General features: G+C 45.6%; 1 protein-coding gene across 1 annotated transcript; it reads left to right on the top strand.

Moving 5' to 3' along the window:
* The first annotated feature begins 1,281 nt into the window (after window positions 1–1,281).
* On the top strand, window positions 1,282–17,013 carry MRPL21 (mitochondrial ribosomal protein L21). The gene is made up of 6 exons (XM_019474356.1): window positions 1,282–1,607; window positions 6,132–6,217; window positions 9,298–9,461; window positions 11,002–11,054; window positions 16,060–16,163; window positions 16,864–17,013. The coding sequence occupies exons 3-6, from the start codon at window positions 9,321–9,323 to the stop codon at window positions 16,926–16,928; spliced, it is 363 nt and encodes a 120-aa protein (XP_019329901.1). The 5' UTR covers window positions 1,282–1,607; window positions 6,132–6,217; window positions 9,298–9,320; the 3' UTR covers window positions 16,929–17,013.
* The last annotated feature ends 2,734 nt before the right edge of the window (window positions 17,014–19,747 follow it).

Here is a 19,747-nt window from a genome sequence, read left to right as displayed (position 1 = left end):
TCCATGCCACGTAGCTGGCGGGTGAGCCCCGGAGCTCTCCCCGTGGGGGAAAGCTGCAGAGGTGAAAGGGGCGCGAGAGGAGCGACTCGGGTCCTTACCGGCATCAGCCTTGGAGCAGCCAGACAGCCGGCGGGGGGAAACGTTAACAAAACGGAGAATCAACTTCACACGCTTCTTTCTAGCCTGGTGTGAACCTTTCAGCAAAATCCAGGCGATGGGGGGTGTGCAGGGAGTCCATCAACCTCCTCCCGTCCTCGCTGGGCTGGGAAGCTGGCAGGGTGTGTGTCGCGGGAGCAGACTGGGGGGTCTCGGGGGCCCTGGCTTCACATCAGGGTTTGGTTTCTGTATCAGGTGAGTGTAACCTCAGTGAACTGCAGCTTCCGCAAGTGAGGTGGTTAAGTACGTTTGGTTTTAAGGGGTTTTGCTAGTCCCTTGTATCGGTCACGCTTCGGATGATGGGTGAAAAAGGGAGTGTTCCTGCAAGGAAGCTGTGCACGGTCTGTCTTTTAATTAAGCACATTGCTCTAGGAAGAGGAATATTATCCCTGAGATAACATAGGGATAAATCCCTGAGCACGTGTTTTCAGGCCTTCATCTCTTTCTGCTGATTAACAGTGTGTGCGGGTCCAGCTCCTTTCCAGAAAATGCTGAAGCTACCCTCAAAGTGTAATTTAAGTTGTAGTAAACCACTCATTCTTTGAAGATTTCTGTATTGGAACAGTAACACAGCTTCACTGTTTCGGTGAACGTTAGCTCGTGTATATGTAGCTCTGAAAAGTGTGAATGTGTTTTTCTAATTCCCATCTTCCATTGTTGTTACTTGTTGAGCTACGTAGCTCCTCCGCTCCTCTTGTCTAGAAGGAAAAGGCATGTTTGGGGTGGTGAGAACCCAGATACAGGAGTGTCACAGCCAAATCTGCTGAACCTGACCCGCTCTTCCAGCTCACTGTGTTTCACTTGGCATTGCGGTGCCTGCTTGGGAGCTACAGGGCCAGTGAGTTACTGGAAACGCGCCTTGTCTTCCTTCTCTCTTCGGAGTGGAAACTTTGTAAGGCTTAGTAGAAGTTGCTGAGAGTCACCTGGTAAATGTTGTGTAATGGCTCCCCTCCCCTTTTTGGAGGGCCCAGAGGGCTGGAAAGGATCCTTCTGGCAGCATCAGTTAGTGCTCAGAATTAAGAGAGTGCACCCCAGTGTTCTTCAGGCCACCTGTTCCTCCTCTTTGCCTTTCAGTCACGTTGTTTTCCAAAAGAGGTGGGATGCTCTGAGTCAATCCATATTAAATTGTCGTGTCTAGCTGGAAGTGTCACTTGAAATAAGTGTGTTTGCAGTGGGAGGCCTTTCTCTTATCCTGTATCTTGTATGGCTTCTCCCTCTATCTTTGCCTGTCATGATAAAACCGAACAAAGCTTTTACAGGCAGGAAAATGATACCACGAAGCTGACCAGTGCTGTGACACTTCAGCGTTGCTGTAATGCTGCCTCACCAGGGACTAAAAGCCCAGCAGTTGCTGCTTATTTTTAATTCTTTTCCCCTCTCTCCCTTTTAGCCTTCTTGCTTTCATCTGCGGTTCGGCACCAGAGTTCCCAGAGCACGTCACTGCAGCAAGGGTAATGTCAAATGACTTTCTGCTTTGCTTTTTTGCCCCTTGAAATGCTGACCACCTTTGGTGGGGGTGGGAGGGCAGCTTGTTTGTCCTTTGGAAAGAAGGCTCGTCTGCCCCCTTTGTCAGTCTGTCGCTTCCCAGTAAGTTTTGGACTCTCTGCCTACCTTCGGTCACCTTTGCTAGAAGGATGCTTCCATTGATTTGTGAGGTTAAGCAGCAAGAGTCTAGAGACAGATAATTAGATCCTCCACTGAGAAAAGGGCTGCAGTGTGGGCTCAGCCCATAGTAGACAGCAGAGAAGCCACTCAAGTCAGGACATTGCAAACTCCTCAACTGCAGAAAGGGCTTCAGCTGCCACTCATCTTTTTAGGTACAGGTAGTCTACTCCCCAGGCAAGATTCATCTGCCTGGAGTCTCCGATATCTGATAAATACTGAGCCTGCACTGCAGTCTTCATAAAATGTGATTAACAGCCCAAGCACTACAGGACACCGAGCCAGGAAACTTCAGGCTTCATTTGTTTCAGCACTTTGAGAGCTGCTTGTGTCTTATTTTGTTTCCTCTGCTGGGATTTCACGCAGAGGTACTTGGAGAGAGCTGCAGGCTGTGCTGCTGCTTGCTTTAACCAGGAGGGGACACTGCAGAAATAGAGAACTCCTGTGAGCAGCATCGGGGAAAAATGGCAAGATTTGCTCGTTCCCTCTGCGCTGCTGAAGGGTGCAGGGGGTGGCCTCTTCCCACCGGTCCTCACGCTTGTGGGAACACAGTTTGGATCTCTGCCTCTGTGACACAGCGCCCAACATTATTACTAAACCCCACAACAGACCAACGAAGCCTTGATGCTTGTGGTTATATACTTGCTTGCAAGTGCTTTAAGTTTCTGTTAAATTTTTTTTGAGGGTCACAAAAATGATGAGGGGGGTGGAACACCTCTGCTATGAAGAAAGGCTGAGAGAGTTGGGGTTGTTCAGCCTGGAGCAGAGAAGGCTTCAGGGACACCTTCTTGCAGCCTGTCAGTACTTAAAGGGGGCTTATAAAAAAGGTGGCGGCAAACTTTTTAGCAGGGCCTGTTGTGACAGGACAAGGGGGAACGGCTTTAAACTGAAGGGGGGTAGATTTATACTAGATATAAGGAAGACATTTTTTACGCTGAGGGCGGTGAAGCACTGGCCCAGGTTGCCCAGAGAGGTGGTGGATGCCCCATCCCTGGAAACATTCAAGGTCAGGTTGGCTGGGGCTCTGAGCAACCTGATCTAGTTGAAGATGTCCCTGCCCACGGCAGGGGGGGTGGACTAGGTGACCTTTAAAGGTCCCTTCCAACCCAAACTATTCTATGATTCCATAAATTAAAGCCCTTTGAGAGGTATTGCTGGGCATTACAGAGTAAACTGATCCAATGCAACTGTTGTGTTAATTTTGCCTTCTTTCACTAGCATCTGATGTTTTTTCCTGAATATTTTAGGCAGTTTGTGCATCCTGTGTTATTTATAGGAAGTGTGGATCTCAGTGCACAGGAAATTCTGATCTTGCCATTTGTGACGGAGACGGTATTTACTGAGCAGCACCTTTCTCTTCAAATTTCGGAAACCGATACCTTTCTGGTCATCTCATTGAGATCTGGGGTGAATCTCCCTCCTCTTTAAATCTAAGATTGTCTTTGTGGTATTGTAGATTCTTGCTTAATGAGGAACTATAATCTGATGTCTTTTGGTCATGTGTCTCTTTCGGAGTAAAGGCATTTGGCACCTCTCGGGATAATCTCTGAAAGCTGCAGGATGGGCCTTGTGCCTCCTTTCCCTGCCCCCTGAAATGTGTATCGCAGTTCTGATGAAAGTACTGTCCCTGGTTAGAGTGGTGCTTTTCTCTCCAGTTCTTTGGGAACAAATCAATAGTTTTTGTAACTGGCTCTTATGCAGAGATGTAAAGCTGCCTCTGGCTGCAGGATGGGCCTTGTGCCTCCTTTCCCTGCCCCCTGAAATGTGTATCGCAGTTCTGATGAAAGTACTGTCCCTGGTTAGAGTGGTGCTTTTCTCTCCAGTTCTTTGGGAACAAATCAATAGTTTTTGTAACTGGCTCTTATGCAGAGATGTAAACAGCTGCCTCTGGTCCTCCTTGTTGTTGCTCCTTGTCCTAGAAATCTTGAAAAACAGCTAATTATAAGCAAGTGCCATTTGCATTTTTTCTGCTCAAACTCACACTGTGAGTTTCACGTAGTGTTTCATTTTTGAGTCAATACCCTGTGGCACATTTGAGCAGCGTTAATTGTTGTTCAGCTTTGATGTTTTAAACGGGGTTCTCATGATTTAGTGCTGTCTTTGCCACTGTCAAGGAAGGCAGCATGTGTATGCGAATACCTGCGGTACTGACTGTAGAGGGCTTGAGGCAGTCAGGAATTAGTTCAGTTTTGAGGCAGAGGATCCCTCCCAGTGATAATCTTGAGAAAAGCAGAAAGAATCCGCCATGATAGCTAATGAGAACATGTTGCTGGCTGCTAGCTGAAACGTCCCTGGCAGTTTTCAGTCTTTCGTTCTGTATCAATACTGTAGCTTGCTTGCCTTCAGGCCCCCAGTTTATTCACTAGACTGAAGGTGCCATGTGTTGTGCCAGCCATATACCATTTTCAGTAAGTAAGAGAGCAACATCTAAGTATAGAAAGTAGAGCAGGCTTCAGGTAAGATGTCTTCTGCACAGAATTTGTCATTCAGGTGCTGGTGCAGTTTGAGTTGTGGTTGCTCCCGTGATTGTGTCAGTGCTGAATGATCCTAAAGGGACGTGTCTGTGACGCTTGGGAGTCCCCCGGGCTCGTCACCAGGAAGGTCGTCAGGGACTGATGCAACATTTTGAAATGGAGAGGCTCTTGTGTCAGCGGTACAGTTGCAAAGTGTTTGAAAAGAGATGTTGTTAAAGCGATCCTCTATCACAACAGTGGAAGCTACCCTTTCAAGAAGAATAAGGATTTAATTTTCACCTTTTAGCAAAGTATCTTGGTGCTCAAAGTCATCATGAGGAATGATGCTTGTGCTTGGCTGGATGGAAGCGGGACAGTGCATGTTCCTGCTCCCTTCTGTGGTCAGCCTGAACCAAGATAGGCATGGGTCTGAGCAGTCGTCTTAGATGCCTCTCGTAGTCCCTCCCCAGTGTGGTATTGTTGATTGTAGACAGACATGGTAATGGCACAGAAGAGGCTTTTGGGCTAAATGTTTGTGGTATTAAATGCTGAATCGTACTGGGGGTGGGAGAAGCCGTTATTATTGCCATTCAGGGAATGCAGCTGTAAGTGACAAAGGAAGAGCAGCCTCATAACTCTCCTGTAAAGAACCCAGCTGTGGTCTTAAGGCCCTCTCTAAACTATCTATTTAACAGAGAAGAGCTTCAAAAAACAGAGGAAAAAAAGGATGCATGTGAGTCACTCATGTAGTGCTCAAGGCTGGTTTAAGAATGCTCATTAGCCCTTCTTCCCCATCAAAGGCATGTTGCCTGCTCCCGGATGCTCCCCACTGTTGGGTAATTTCAGGGCTTTGTACTGGGTGCTGAAGTGGGTTGAGGAGCGTTAACGCGTTCAGCCTCTCAGCTGTGGTGGAGGTAACTTGGAAAAGCTTAACAAGAGCCTTTTATCTAAAACTCAGGTGTAAGCAAGGCTTAAGGTAGGTTGGTTTCCATTGGACTTGGTGACAAAATTCCAGTCTGTAAAAACAAGGCGGTGGAAAGTCACCGGTGGTCGCTGAGCTTGATCACCACTAGCACATCTGGCTGCAGATCTCAACATCAGGAACAAGTGATAACCTAGCCTGCGTGAATTTTCAGTCTGTTTCTTTCTGCACTCTTCCTTTGTTTCAAACCATGTCAAATAACATTCTGAAGTGGGAAGTAAAAAAAAAAAAAACAAATCCATTTCCCCATACTGAATTTTATGATAGGGTGGGAGTAAAGCAAACCAACCACTGAGGCATTTATCCCTTTTTCTTTAAGCTTGCTGCAATTCATGGTGGACCTAAATGACGTTAAGCCCTGGGAGCGGTGACTATGTTTGGTAGAGCATTTGCAGGCTGAACTCGGAAATGAGACCAAGTGTTTTCTGCAGGTTTTTGAACAGCCTTCTGATACGGGCTGCAGCTTCAGCACTTTTGCAGCATTTCTCGTCCCACTGGAGTGCTTTTGCCAGGTGCTGGGAGGAAGGTCTGGGGACTTTGCCATATCCAGTGGTCTCCATTGGATTAAGTCCTAGGGAGGTAACATGGCTTTTGCCTTGCCTGCCACCCTCTGTCTGTAACACTTAAGACTGGAGTAGAAAACCTCACCTTGCTCATGAGCTGCTACAAAGTGAAACGTGATGTGTGGGAAATTGCCTTCTGGCCCAAGTGGGCTTTGGGTTGAGTCTTTCATACTGACAAATCATTAAGTCTGTACAACTTCTGCTCCCCCAACTTTCTATTCCATCTCCAGCTTCTACCTTTTTTCCTTTCTTCATGTTTTACATCTCTTGACAATATCTGTTTCCTACAAGTGAATCCTACCTTATCATTCACAGACTTGTTGCCAAAACTTCTCTGACTTCACCCCCATGGCCTGAAGTGGAACTTCCAGATCCAGTAGAAGAAGCGAAGTACCATGCAGGTAAAGGTCTTAAGTCTCCAAGTGAAGACTAGCACTCCAGTATTGCCATTGGTGGCCTGATTGAGCATAAATAAGCGCCTTCAATGACTGGAGCTAGTTTTTGTTCTTCGCATTTTTGTCTAATTTCTGGCATGAGTTAATGTCACTGGACTTGTGCTCCAGCTGCTGGCATTGGAGATTTGGGTGGAATATGAGGTCTCCTTAGTTTATGGCAGCACAACAGGTTGTAACACCCCCAGAAGAATCTGACCTGATGTGATGTGTTGCTTTCTAAAGCATGGAACAAGCCTTTTGGACAGGGGAAAACAATTATTTTTCTTTTAATGGATAAATCAAAAAGCTAAAGCCAGCATAAGCAGTTGGATGGTGGGCACATCAGAGAGCTGGTGTATTTTAGTGCATGAAAAAGAATGCTAGAGCCAGCATAAGCAGTTGGATGGTGGGCACATGACAGAGCTACAGAAGTGTGACATAAGGCAATGAGCAGCTGGGAAGTGACATGACGTTAGTGAATGCATTCTTGTCTCCACATCTAGTCAGGACCGTTGACGCAGCCAGTGGTCCTCCTGAAAGGAGCACATGGACCGTGCAGTGGTCAGCCTCAAAAGTCAGCGAGTGAAGTGCCCGTAGCTGTTCAGCAGCCATCCTCACTGCTTAGCCTTACTAGAACATGTCAGTCTTCCACTTGTAACCAGACACAGGTTCCCCTGGCAGGTGGGGATGTGAAAATCAAATACAGAGAGGGCGTATGTGTCTAGCCTCATATTGCCCAGGTGGGGCTGTTGTCATCCAGACCGAGCTAGGGATGGTAGTGGGGAAGCCAACACACGTACAGGATGTTTCTCAGAACTAGGCAGTAATGAGCCCCAGTGGGTGAATTTCTTTTACAGTTGCTGTGGTGGTGGCAATTAGCAGTTGTGTGCTTCATGCAGGCAATGAGCTCCTGTGTTTATTAACAGGCAGTCTTACTGTCTCGTTGCGTTAGCCTCTGGGACATCTATGAAAGGCACCTGACTTCTCTGCTTCAGATGGGAGAGACCGAGGAAGTAAAGGAGAGGAGTTCTTTTACAAGGAGAGAGTGAGAGGAGAAAAGCCGAGTTGTGTCCACCTTTTTACAGATAGTCTCCTATCATCTGGCTGAAGTGCGTTAATAACCGTGTGAGTGATGTGCTTTGGAGAGAGCCTTCTGCTCCAGGTCTCCTCTCTGGCTGTTTTTCATCCTGCTTTTTATCTCCTTTGCGCTCCTGGGATTGCTCATGTGACAGATGAGTGTTCTGTCCCTGAGCATGATTTCACCCAGTAGTGGACCATAAACTGCTCAGTTGGATTTGCTGAAGCCCTGCGGTGAACAGGGTCCCATGTTCCCCTGACTGATTCACATGGGATCCTCGGGGCCGCTGTGATTTCCATGCCTTGTAACCTCCTACTGTTTATGACCTTGCATCATTATCTCCTGGCTGTGCTTATCCAAAGCAAACAATAGCGAGAGTATTTGAATTCTCCCTTCTGTTTTCCCACTGGCTACGGAAACAGCTATGGATATTTTAGGAAGGGTCGCTCCACATGGTGCTGAGATACAAGCCATACTAACAATCAAATGGTAACATCACTTGATGTTTCCTGTCACTAGAGATGTTTGGAAGAGTTATCAACAGCTTCAGAGCCCAAGTACAATGAAGAAAATGTACCTTTTTTGGTTACAAAAAGATGAGAAAGCCCTGTGGGTAGAATGTTGAAATTTGACAAGGAAATAACCCTTGTTAGAGCGTGACTGTGTTTTTTGCTAAGAGAAAATTGTAGGCCAGCATTTTGAATTTTTGGTTTTGAAATGTTGACCACAGCACTACTGATATACCTGGATCAGCAGTTTAGAGCTGGAAGAAATTTATTGTACCCATTGTGCCATTGAGGGCATAACAAAGAGAAGGGGTTTGTATTTTTCTCTGGACTTTTTGAGGGGACCACTGTGAATCAGAGAAAAGAGTACACAGTGGATTTTTCTTCTGGGACAGCAATTCCAGCAACACAGAAGCTAAACTCTTCATCGTAGTGGGAACTGCAGCAACTACTGCCTTGCAAATAATTTCTGTTCTTACCTCTACTTTTAGTAGTTTGCATCTGCTGGGTTGAAACTTGGACACTTTCAGAGTGTTCCTGTAAGGGCTGGGTTTGGTTTGACTGGCTGCTAAATTCTTGTCTGTCCCAAATGGATGTTTTGTTTACATTCCAAGAAAAAATGATTCAGCCGCTTTTAAGGACAATGAAGAAAATCTATTTTTCCAGTTACAGAAAAGTTGTTCTTTTTCTGAACAGCTCAGGAGGGTAGAAAGCTGCTATTTGGCAGTGGAATGGCACTCATTAAGCAATACCTTTTGATGTTCCCATAAAAATTAGTTTTGGCTTCACTGCGCAGGAAGCTGATCACAGAAAACTGAGTTTGTTCATGTGCAGGACCTCGTCCCTGTTATTTGTACTGCTCCCGGCACCTGCTCTGCATGCATGTGCATATGGGGAGAGATTTTCTGGAAAAGAGTGAGGGAAAGGTCTCTCTTGTCTTTGCTGCAGGTACAAGTTCTCAGGCCAGGCTTTGTTAGTATGCTGGAGCCCTTTTTCCTGTGTACATTGCCAAACTCTCCATGATGTTCCTGTGCGCCTTACATAGTATTCAGAGTCCTAGGCCTTCTGCATATGACTTGAAAATTGAGAGGAGCTCCCCTCCAAATGTAGGATGCATGGACAAGCGCTATTTTCTGGGATGCTTTATATCTGAATACAGTGCATTTTAGGATGCCTAAGAAATAGGCTGAGAAGTCAACAGTCTTAGATTAACTGCACAGTATATATACTAGGTGTTTACTTATGCATGAGTTTGCCAGCAACTAAAATACAAATAAGTCATTAAGTTGACGAAAGGGAGGCTCACGCATCTTAGGAAACAACATTGCTGTTGATCCTTGCTTAAAGATTCCCAGAAGATAAGAGTTTTGGTGGGAGAGCAGCATGGCTGAATTAGTTTTGAACAGCACTTCACACCTTGCTGGGTTTTCTACACTGATTCCTTCCCTGCTGTTTGCCAACAGAAGTGGTACAAAAGGTGAACAAGATGATCGCAACGGGGCAGTACGGAAGGCTTTTTGCTGTGGTCCACTTTGCCAGCAAGCAGTGGAAAATAACCAGTGAAGACTTGATTATGATGGACAACGTACTGGAGGCTGAATGTGGAGACCGAATCCGGATGGAAAAGGTGATGTGCCATGCTTCCACAGTGCCTGTGATGCCGTGCTGTGTATGGGGCCAGAGCAAATTGCCTGCGAACATTCCTTGAGGCAAAACCCATAACCAGTTTTTAAAAACACGTCCTGAAGAGCTCCTGTCGGATCTCCCGTTCTTACTCCAGCTATTTGCTTTGCCTTAGTTTTGTTCCAATTTCAGTTGCTCTGTTAGTGATAATATTATTGTGATTTCTGTTGAACAGGGTTGGAATGAATTGTGCCAGACTCCGTTAGGAGACAGATTTTTGTTGTACTAACTTCATCCAAAAAAAGAAAATTACAGTTGTTGTTTCTAGAGACAGCAGCTAAAGACTCTGTTTACCTTGAGACTCCAACACCCAAAATACTTGCAGTACTCCCAGAGGTAGTCACTGCTCAATGCTTTGCAAGATCCTTATCACGCTGAGTGTGTTGGGTGGAGGGAGAGGGATGGTGTGTGTAGGAGAGAATTGCCAAGATGCAATTCAGTATCTTTATCCTTAGCCTTGGTTAACTAGCAGGAACTTGTAGAGGCTCATTAATCCAAATCTTAAATGAAAGATTATGAAGTGGGGTTCTGTTGGCTTAATCTTAATGTTGGTTGTTAGAGCCAAGCAAGCAGTTAAGGAGCCAAACTGGGCGATTTTTCTACTCATCCATTGCTTTGAAGCCCAGTTTTGAGGCCGCGTTTTAGGCATGCCTTCAGCTGTGTCCTGCATCCTTGTATACGACAGAAAGAGGAGTGATTTGCATGGAGTAGCCAGCTAGGAATGCAAAGGTCTGGATGGGAGTGAAGAAGGTGAAAAACTTGCCTAACCACCATAACCCTTTGGGGATTTCACTGGCAAGTATCTGTCTAAACAAAAGTCAGAACATCTCATGACCGTTTATGTGTTGCTTTTAACTGCTGCCATACAATTAGTGTGGGGAAGGAGGCGGTCTCTAAGAAATGCTGCCTCTTCTCACCATATCCTCTCTGGTCCTTTAGTGGTTGAAATGCCCTGAAACAAAAGGGCTGGTCCCTGGGGGTGGTCAGTCTCCCCCCAGATGTTCATTTCTTTATTGCCCATCTTGAGGCCTCATGGAGGAGAATGAGCAAAGTGTTTCTCTACTGGGATATGTAGCAATTGCTATAAAAATCCAATGATTTTAGGAGCTGCCATTCATTCAGATCCCACACAAGGCACATTGTTATTCTTCCCTGTATTGCTTTTCATATCTTTTACAACTGTTGGTGAGCCAGAACAGAAAGGTTCAGTGTGTTTTGATCAGTGTGAAAGATACTTCTAAAGTATGTTTTAGTAGGATAAGCTCTCCTGGAAGACTGTCTGTCTGTTTAATGAATCTGTTTCTTGCCTGTTAGCTGCCTTTCCCCACCGTCCTCCTCTAGTAACAGTGTCAGGTTTGAATTGTGTAAAGGCCTATTTTTAAGCAGTTTGACTCCTTTATGGTGACTGTAGAATTTGGAAGTTATTGTCTGCATTTCTACTGGGACAATGAACCGGTGATATATGCCTGATTTATTTTCCGTAGGTTTTGCTGGTTGGTGCTGACGACTTCACGCTTGTCGGAAGGCCGCTCCTGGGGTAAGATGTCTCATACAAGAATTGTCTTCAAGACAATACTTGTACTTAATTGTAGCTTTAGGGCTCCTACAGTCCCTGAAACTGAAGAGAAACCTGGATTTATCAGCACTAGCTTTTTTCCCAGCCCCGTGGCTTTTGAAAGAATCACCAATAAAACAAGCTCATCAGCCTCTGCTGACTCTAACCATTGCTGCAGTGCCAGGATAGAGCAGCAGTACCCATTTCTAAGGTAACTGTAGGATATTCACCTCTGTTGGGTTGGATCTTTTCCCATGGTATAAGCCTTGCACAAACTAGCAGTAAATCTTGCTCTTCAACATCTTACTCCCTTACCCTAATTTCGGTGATAGTCATCTTGGAATAACCCAGAAATCCTTTCCCATCCCTTAATCCCTTAATTTGACTTGGGTTTTTTAACCCATTTCCTTTTGCCCTTGTCTTAACCCAGCAGGCCTTAATCTTAACTTTAGGGTTCCTAATTTTCCCTTCCTCCTAGTCACATAGTCCAGCAATCACAGAACTGGGGAGGAGGAGTTCACCCCCTTGGCACCATCTCCATCCCAATGCTGTGAGACTTGCTATACAAACTGGCAGAACACCTGGTTCTTCAGCCTTTTCTTTACCAAAAGAAAGTGGTGTTGTGGAGCAGGTGTTATTGCTCAGCTCTTAACACTAGCCAGAAGCAAAGTCATGAACTGTTGTTTCCCCAGGACAAGAGGTTGCAAGTGCTCTTAAGTATCTGGTCTGGTTGCAGGCTAAACCGCGCATTTACATGTTAGCTTGAACTGCAGCAACTTTGGCAGAGGATGGTCAGATAAGGAGGAACTTGTATGTCTGAGAATTATTTCTTGGTGGCTTGTAGATTCAGGTTAGAAATACCACATGGTTTCAGATTGGTTTCACTTCTGAGTGTTTTCTCTGGTACCAGGGGGCTGTTGGTATTTAAGAGTTACTTGTAACATGCTTGCATGGTTGATAACATGACTTTAGTTGCACTGGGGGTTAACTGCCTCGGGTTCACTGCGTTAGACAGGATTTTGAGGGCTGCCAGTCCTTTTAACATCACTGCAAATAGATCTGGAATAGCAGATCCTTGGGAGTCTTTGAATTATTGCCAGATATTGCACTTGTGGAAGATTTTAGGAAGGGGAATCTCATTATTAGCACCAGAAATGTCATCTTGCAGAAATTCAAATAAGAGCCAAAGTTCTGCAGATGGGGATATGCCGTGTCAGGTAGTTTAGGAGCACCATCCTTCACCTGGCTCTCTCAACTAGTGGCCCTGGGGTGGTGGTTCTTTGCAACTCTCAGTTTGTGTGCTGGAGTTGGTATGTGGCCCGAGACCCAGGAGCTCTGGGACAGGAAGAAAAACAGCTCTTTGGTTCCTGCAAGTGCTCTAAGTGTGTGGAAAGCGTTGTCAGTTGCTTGAAGCAGACCAAACTGCACATCTGCCAGCGTTAGCTTGAACTCCAGTAACTTTGGCAGAGGAGGATCAGCGGGAGGAGGAGGCGGCTGACCAGGCAGAATGAAAGGCTGGTGGGGAGGTGCCATCCTCCCTCCGAGCTGTAGGGAAACCTCCCGAGTCCCCAGCTCTCCGATATGGACTGAGGAAAGGAAAGCAGAACCCAGCGTGTCACAGGCAACGTGGACTGCAGTTCTTTCACATAGTTGCCAGTTGTGCCTAAACCACAAACATTTTGGAGGGGAGATAAGAGCTTGGATGCAAAGGCGGTTTTGTTTTTCTGTTGTTTTAAAAATAAACACATCAGTGAAGGCTTGCATCAGTGTCTGCATAAGTTTATTACAGCTGCACTCCCTGTTCAAACTTGGAGGTGGGTAGGAACTTGTCCTGTTTTGGACAGATGATCATGTTTTAATTTTCTGTAGCAGTCAGATACCTCCCAAGATGACAGTCCTCTAAAGCCTTAAAAAACAACAGTGCAACAAAACATATCTGCGTGGCAGAGGCTATTCTGGGAACTTCTAGCTGGCTTCTGCTCTGGAATCTGTTGGGTTTTGTGTTTGTTCAAGTAACTTGCTGTCTGGTTGATTGGCACAAGGGTATCAAGCAGTATGCAGCTGTACTTTGTTTAGCTGTATAATGCAGAAATTGTTGTACACTTTTAAAGCTGTGATTAGAAGTGAGCATAACCTTGACCAGGTTTGCATTTCAGGCCATCACTTGAGTGCCCTCAGCTGTTTTAGACCTGAGTGAAATGAATGGTGCCTCTATGAAAAAGTTTAGCTTATTTCTAGACAAAGTACAGTTGATGGGAATCTCTTCCTCTAGATGAACCCTGCTCTTTCTCCTGCTACCTGCCCATTTTTGCAGTGGCTTCAGTGGAAATGACAAAGGGCCTTGGACCTGTTCTTTTCCCAGACAGCCAGGCTGGGATTCAGTTACCTTCTGCAGGGAGCGAGCGAGCTTGTCAGTTGAAATTATTACCTCTAAGAGTTACGATCCTTTGGGGTTGTAGGTTGCCTGGATCTTTTTCACTGCTTAATGACAATAGCTTTCAGCCCAACTTAGATCTATGAGATTTCAGATCTATGAATTTTTCTTGCCTCCTGCAAAAATCTGATAGATGTGCTTTGTCATGAAAGATTTTGCTGCTGAAAGCAGCAGGCCTGACTGTCTATGTCAGACTCTGGGAAATGTGTGACCCCCTTTTTATTTTTATGGACATTCCAGTCATACCTAAAACATTCGATAAAGATTTTCTTTTTTTTCTTGGGCTCTATTTTGCTGAGAACTTTTCTGTTCTTATGCACTTCACCAGCAAGTTGGTTTCTGCTGCGCTTCAGCCTCTCAACCAGCAGGTCCTAGTGCTTTGTCCGACAGAGAAGGACTCACGGGGGCCCATTGGCCTTGAACTTTGATTCACAGGGTGAAGCCATGCTAGGATACTCAACTGTCTCAACAATACCCTTAAAGTTTTGCTTGAAAGCATGTCAACATGTATGAGCAATGAGGGGGGACACTTATTTACAGATCTGTGTCAATGTTTTTCCTTTTGGCTGGATACTACTCCTACTAGCCTAGGACAGCTAGTGCGGTCCAGGGGTGAGAGCTGTATCAGGGACAGCTTGGCTGTGCTACTGCGAACCCTGGCTCTCCTGAGAGCAGCACAGAGATTTCAGTGACCGGGTCACTTTATCTGGCCTGGCTGCTTTCCAGTTTTCCCATGTGATCATCATTAGTGAGTTTCTTACATGCCTTTACGGTCCAAGCCTGTGAGAAGTCAGTGGGAGTTTAGCTTTCCCTTTGCCTTCAGTGGGCAGGAATTAGACCCAGAAAGTACAGCTCCCTAATTATAGTGGTAAAACACGGCCAGCCCCTGGAGTGCAGTTCACTTTTTGGTTTCTTTCCTAGCGTTGCAAAGCTTGCTGTGTATTTCAGTAGTGCTGTTGGATCCTATCACTGGGCTGAATCTGGATAACATCCTTTAGCTGGGATGTCAGGGTCACCCAGTGGTCTCTTAAAATCTAGATTATCTTGCACCTATTTTCTTCTGGGCTAGTCACTAAATACAGATACATCAGTTTTCTCCTCTGGCTGTCCTTTCCTCCTCCCTCAAGGATTCACTCTCTGATATATATATTACACCCCAGAGGGTAAAGGTTAAGAGAGATGGTAAACATCTCAAAGCCTTTGGCCTCCTAGTGACCTTGCTGGAACAGTTAGGCTAGATGGGCTTCCCCCCTCTACCCCCCTTAAGTGCAGACAGAGTCGTTTGTCAGGAAAATGTTCTTTAAATGTCTTCCGGCAGCAAAGTGGGCATGCTAATGAGTTTTTAATGGTATTCTGCAGTGACGCTGCATGAAAGAGTGTCTCTTCCTCCTCCATTGTGGCTGTTGATTAAAACCACGCTTTCCAAAGCTTTAGTCTGGCTCTTGTCTGGAGGCACTTATCTTCCCAGAGAGGAGTTGTTGTGCAGGCAGGTAGCTGGTCCTCCAGTGCGTGTTTCAGACCACCTTGTTTTCTAGCTTTGGGGTTTTTCAGATAGCAGCTAGAAATCCCAGCCCTCTTTTTTTTAACTCCAGTGGGACTTCTTCTCTCGGAGCTCTGCGGAATCCCTGGGTGGGCAGGAGGTGTGTTTGTGTGTGTTGGTAAGGTAATGTGGAGGGACGAATTACTCTGTGATTTTACTCACCTGTGAAGGAAGTACAGGCTATATTCTTCTCTTCATCTCCATCCTCAGGGAGGGAGGATGTTTACTTGCTGAGAATTTCCATATGTAGAAATGAGATCTAGAAATAATTCAAGTCTTTGAGTGGTCTCACCACTCAACCTGAACTCCCCCAGCTGCAGGGCGGGGAGCAGTATGTGAAATTCTCAGTGAGTCCCCGTCTTCTCTTCCAATTTGGGGTAAACAAGCAGGACAGACCAAGAGTGGGAGGCAGAAGAGAGGCATGTGGGAGAAGAAGTGACTTGCTCCAGCAGCAAATTTAGCTGTGCTTCCTGCTAGAAACGGTGGGCCAAATCTCTTTTCACTGAGGCTTTGCCAGGACTTACTCAGGTGAGCAAGGTGAGAAGACTTTCTTTCTGTGATGGACTTCTGTGTTGACCAGCATAGCACAGGAGAAGGGGCCATGGGTGGGTTTAACCTGTACCATAAGCAAAGTAGGACACATAAGATCATGTGAACGTGCCAGGGGAATTTATCTTACTGTAATCCTACAAGTTCCTGCAGGTTCATCTTACTACTGCCTCCTTAGCTGTTTCTGATCTTATCCCTCACATGACAGAGAGGTACTGCCCTGCAAACTATCACATCACTTGGCTGATCCATGTACAGCACCTTGAGGCTTTTGTTTTTGCACCATGAAGCCAACAACCTGGAAGGAGGGAAATCTGTCATGGTGACTTTGTAGTTCCTGTGGATCTGGGCTCTGTAAGGCAGGGTGTGTTATCTGTGTGTCGCTTTTTCCCCAGAAACCTGCTCACCGATAGGAGGAGAATGTAAATAATTAAAAAGTGATACTTTTAAAATTTATTTTTAAGGAAAGATCTCGTCCGCGTGGAGGCTACTGTGATTGAAAAGACGGAGTCATGGCCAAAAATTAACATGCGCTTTTGGAAGAGGCACAACTATCAAAGGAAGAAAAGTAAGATGAAAAGAATACAGAGCTTCCTTCCTTGCTGTTTTGTTGCTGGATCCGGGAGGGGGGGCTATCATAACACAAGGGTGGTGCCTGGGGAAGGAGGCTCATTCACCGTATCCCCAGGACCCCTCATGGCACAGCACCTCTTTCCCAGCCCGCTGCCCCAGGTGTGCCCACTGTGTTCGGAGCATGGTGACTTAATATTCCCTTGGTCCTGCACCCTTTGTTAGGTGGCCTTGCAAAAGACCTTGCTGAAAAAAAATATCCCGGGCAGAAAAGCAATCTTGTTCTCTTTCCAAAGCCTTAAGTGTTGGATGTGTAATCACAGATATTAGCAAGTCTTAACAGTATCCTGTGGCAGGCTTTTGGATTACCAAGTGACTGCCCCTTCTCAGATATGACTGAGGGAGAGAAAAATTATGACCCTTTTTTTTTTTTTATGGAACGGATGCTAAAACCTTGACCAGCCTGACACAGGCCCACGGGAGCTCTGCCTAGACCTCTTGTTCATGCCATACCAGTGGTATGCAGCTGTCCTGCCAACGTGGCAGCATCTGCCAGCACACCCCCTCCTAGAAACCGTCACGCCTTGGCATGCCTTAGACTAATGTAACTAAGCCAGCAGGAGCCTTCCGAAAGGTACGCAACGGTTTTGTGCTGTCATCTGATCTTTTTTTTTTTTCCTCTTTTCATTCTTTTTCAGTCATCATGAACCCACAGACTGTCCTTCGGATAAACACCATAGAAATTTTCCCCTGTTTGTCATGATTGATTGATCGGCTGTTGTGTGGCTTAGGTTTATTATTGCTTTAGACAATTATGGAAATAAAACTGCCTTGTCATTGGAAAGTTCTGGACTTCTTGCTGTTGTTGAAATGGAAATCTATATGTACTTTCTTTTAAAAAAAAAAACAAAATGAAATTTTTTTTTAAACTATTATTTCAGCCTTGATGGTGTTTATTTGTCAGGAGTTTTAAACAACCCAGGATCCATTGCTAGCTGTCAAGCTGTTTCATGCCAACTGGGTCTACCTTTGCCTGCACACCTCTCTATGTACTTTAGGAATTCAGGCTCTCAGCTGTGTCTTAAAAATCCCTTGGGCTTTACCGGTTGTGGAAGAAAAGGGCCATCCACCTCCCCAGTTCCAAAGGTGAGGCTCTGAGCCTGGAAGGCAGAATCTATGTGTATAATTAGTCAATTTAAAGAGCCTGTTGCTGTGCTTAGTTATTCGTGTCCTTGCAAGTTTCCCTACCCTGGGACTGTGAGTGTACTGAAGGCTAGAAGAGAGGCAAGCGTGTTTGGGTGAGCTGATTTGCCCTCTGGAAACACTCGTTGCTCTCCACAGACTGCAGTTACATCGCTGTGAATAGGTGAGGTGTTTTTAAGAGTGCTCAGTGTAATTTTGCCCCCTGTCCCTTTTCCTCTCCTGACAAAAGCCCTGCTGCTCTGTTCATATAATTCCTGGCATTGTATAGCTTCAGGGAATATCCTGGGGTACAGCGTGGCCCACAGCAAACATGGGACTGAAGAGAGCGGTGAAACAAGATGACTGCAGGATCCCAAACCTACTCCCAGATCATGTTAAGTGGTGAAAATCCTTCTTAAAGATTAGCAACAGGAGATGCAGCTGAGAAATTACCCTCTTAAAGGTGAGCCAAAGAGTCTATTGCATAGCAATAAATTGTCTGTGTGTATAATACCATCAAAATAACGGATACCAGTGGCTCAGGAGTGATTTCATGCCCATTTCACAGGCTTGGTGTTTGACCTACTGAGTATATTTTCATGTCTAGGTCTCAGTATTTTCTCTCCACTTCGTCTGCAAGTTGAGCACTGCCACTTACTGAGCAGCATGTGGGAGGCCAGATTCAGCAGGCTTATTCAGCCAAGGTCTGCATGTGTTTCTGGACTGTAATAACAACCAGGAGGAGTTTCCTAGAGCTTTCAGCAGGCTCTCAGGGTAGCTATCAGATACCCTACAGCTACCATGAGAAGTGATAAGTGGGCCCTGCTCACCTTGTCACTTCTCTAGGGAATACCTTGCTTCAAATGAGTCAGGAGGAAAGTCTGCATAGGGGTGTCCTTAGGCACCCCCACTGTGACTCCTTCATAGGACCAAGGTTGCCCGCAACCCTGTACTGAAGGAAATGCTAGTTTTGAACATAACTATATCTGGGGTTTGTCCTGTTCCTGTCTTTCAAATCTCACAAGTCCATATAAACCTTCAGGAGATCACTTTAGGTGCCATAAACAGCAAGCTTGATGGCTCAGGCTGCATTTCATCTCGCCTGACTTCAGCTAGAAGAAAGATCCAGGTGTGTGTGGGTTAAGCTAGCTCTCTAGTCGCTGGAGAGAGATGGTCATCTGCAGAGGCTGACTCATCTCTTCCCCTTTAGGACAGTCTGGCAGGAACAGCCCTTGGGAGATGCTGTTCCTTCTGTACTGACTGTACAAGGAGGTTGGACACCTAGATTTTAAACAGCTAATGGTAATATGAAGGCAGGCACCTTTCTGCGACCAGCTTTGATCGTTGCATCCTTGTTTCCAAGCTCTTACACATGGAAGGCAGTGGGGGGACCTCTCCTCCAAAAATCATCTCCCACCTCTTCCCCCCACCCCGCAAAGTGGCTCCAGTTCTGCGCTGGGACCACAGATCCCAGCAGTAGCAGTGAGTCGCAATATGTTGTGGGCTGGCATGAAGACTGTCACAGCGACTGCCTTCCAGTTACAGATTGTTCACAGTCCACAGCGGAAGCAGCATTGCCAGCTGAAGCAATTTTACTGGAAACCTCACAGTCCCTCTGTGTTTCTTAAGGCATGTGAGTGCTGGGACTAAGAAACAGCATGCACGTCTTGGCTTTAAGAGGATGTAGGGGGAATTTTCTGTCCTTCCTGGTTATGGAGAAACCCTTGAAAATAACAAGAGAGACTTCAAGGCTCAGAAATTTGGAAGGAAGAGCCCAGTGTTGGTTCAAAAGAAAAAGCAGATGTCTTAAGTTGATCTGTAAAACTGGTCCCCCCAAAAAAGCCTTTGGGAAATGTAATTCTAATCCAAGTGAGATACTATATGAAATTAGGGTGGCTTCACAGCATTTTTGGGGGAGAAAAATGCAGGAAGGGAAAATTCAACCAACGTCAGGAAGTCCTGGGTTTTGTTTTGAAAGTTTTATAATATAAAATTAGAGCAAAATATTCAGGTTTTATTGAAATGATGCATTCAGACTGTGGCAAAAGAGGATTATTTTTGACATTTTCTTCAGGGGAATTTAAAGAAAAAGTTTTTTGATGTTACAAATGGAAGCAGAAATCCCCAGTTCTTCTCCAGAGTGAAGTCGCGAGTCTCCATTTGGCTTCACGTGTTGGGGGGTGGCTGCTTGTGATCCTCTTTCTGGCTACTAAATGTGGTTTGCCATGCTTAAATAGTTTACGAGCAGAAATTTCTCAACAAACAGGCTTTTTCTCTTTCTGGCTACTAAATGTGGTTTGCCATGCTTAAATAGTTTACGAGCAGAAATTTCTCAACAAAGCAGGCTTTTTTTTTTTTTTTTCCTAAGCACTGATTCATAGTGGAAATTTATCTGTTAGG

Source organism: Aptenodytes forsteri, unplaced genomic scaffold (assembly GCF_000699145.1).
Source record: "Aptenodytes forsteri isolate BGI_AS27 unplaced genomic scaffold, ASM69914v1 Scaffold329, whole genome shotgun sequence".
Lineage (NCBI taxonomy): Eukaryota > Metazoa > Chordata > Aves > Sphenisciformes > Spheniscidae > Aptenodytes > Aptenodytes forsteri.
Note: the sequence above shows the minus strand (reverse complement) of the source record. Positions and strands in the feature narration are given on the sequence as shown.

Excerpts from the sequence above, each read along its gene's own strand:
- MRPL21 (XM_019474356.1), top strand. The coding sequence starts at position 9,321 with ATGATCGCAACGGGGCAGTACGGAAGGCTTTTTGCTGTGGTCCACTTT. Across the intron at positions 9,462-11,001 it reads ACCGAATCCGGATGGAAAAG|GTTTTGCTGGTTGGTGCTGA; the intron begins GTGATGTGCCAT and ends TATTTTCCGTAG. Across the intron at positions 11,055-16,059 it reads GTCGGAAGGCCGCTCCTGGG|GAAAGATCTCGTCCGCGTGG; the intron begins GTAAGATGTCTC and ends TTTATTTTTAAG.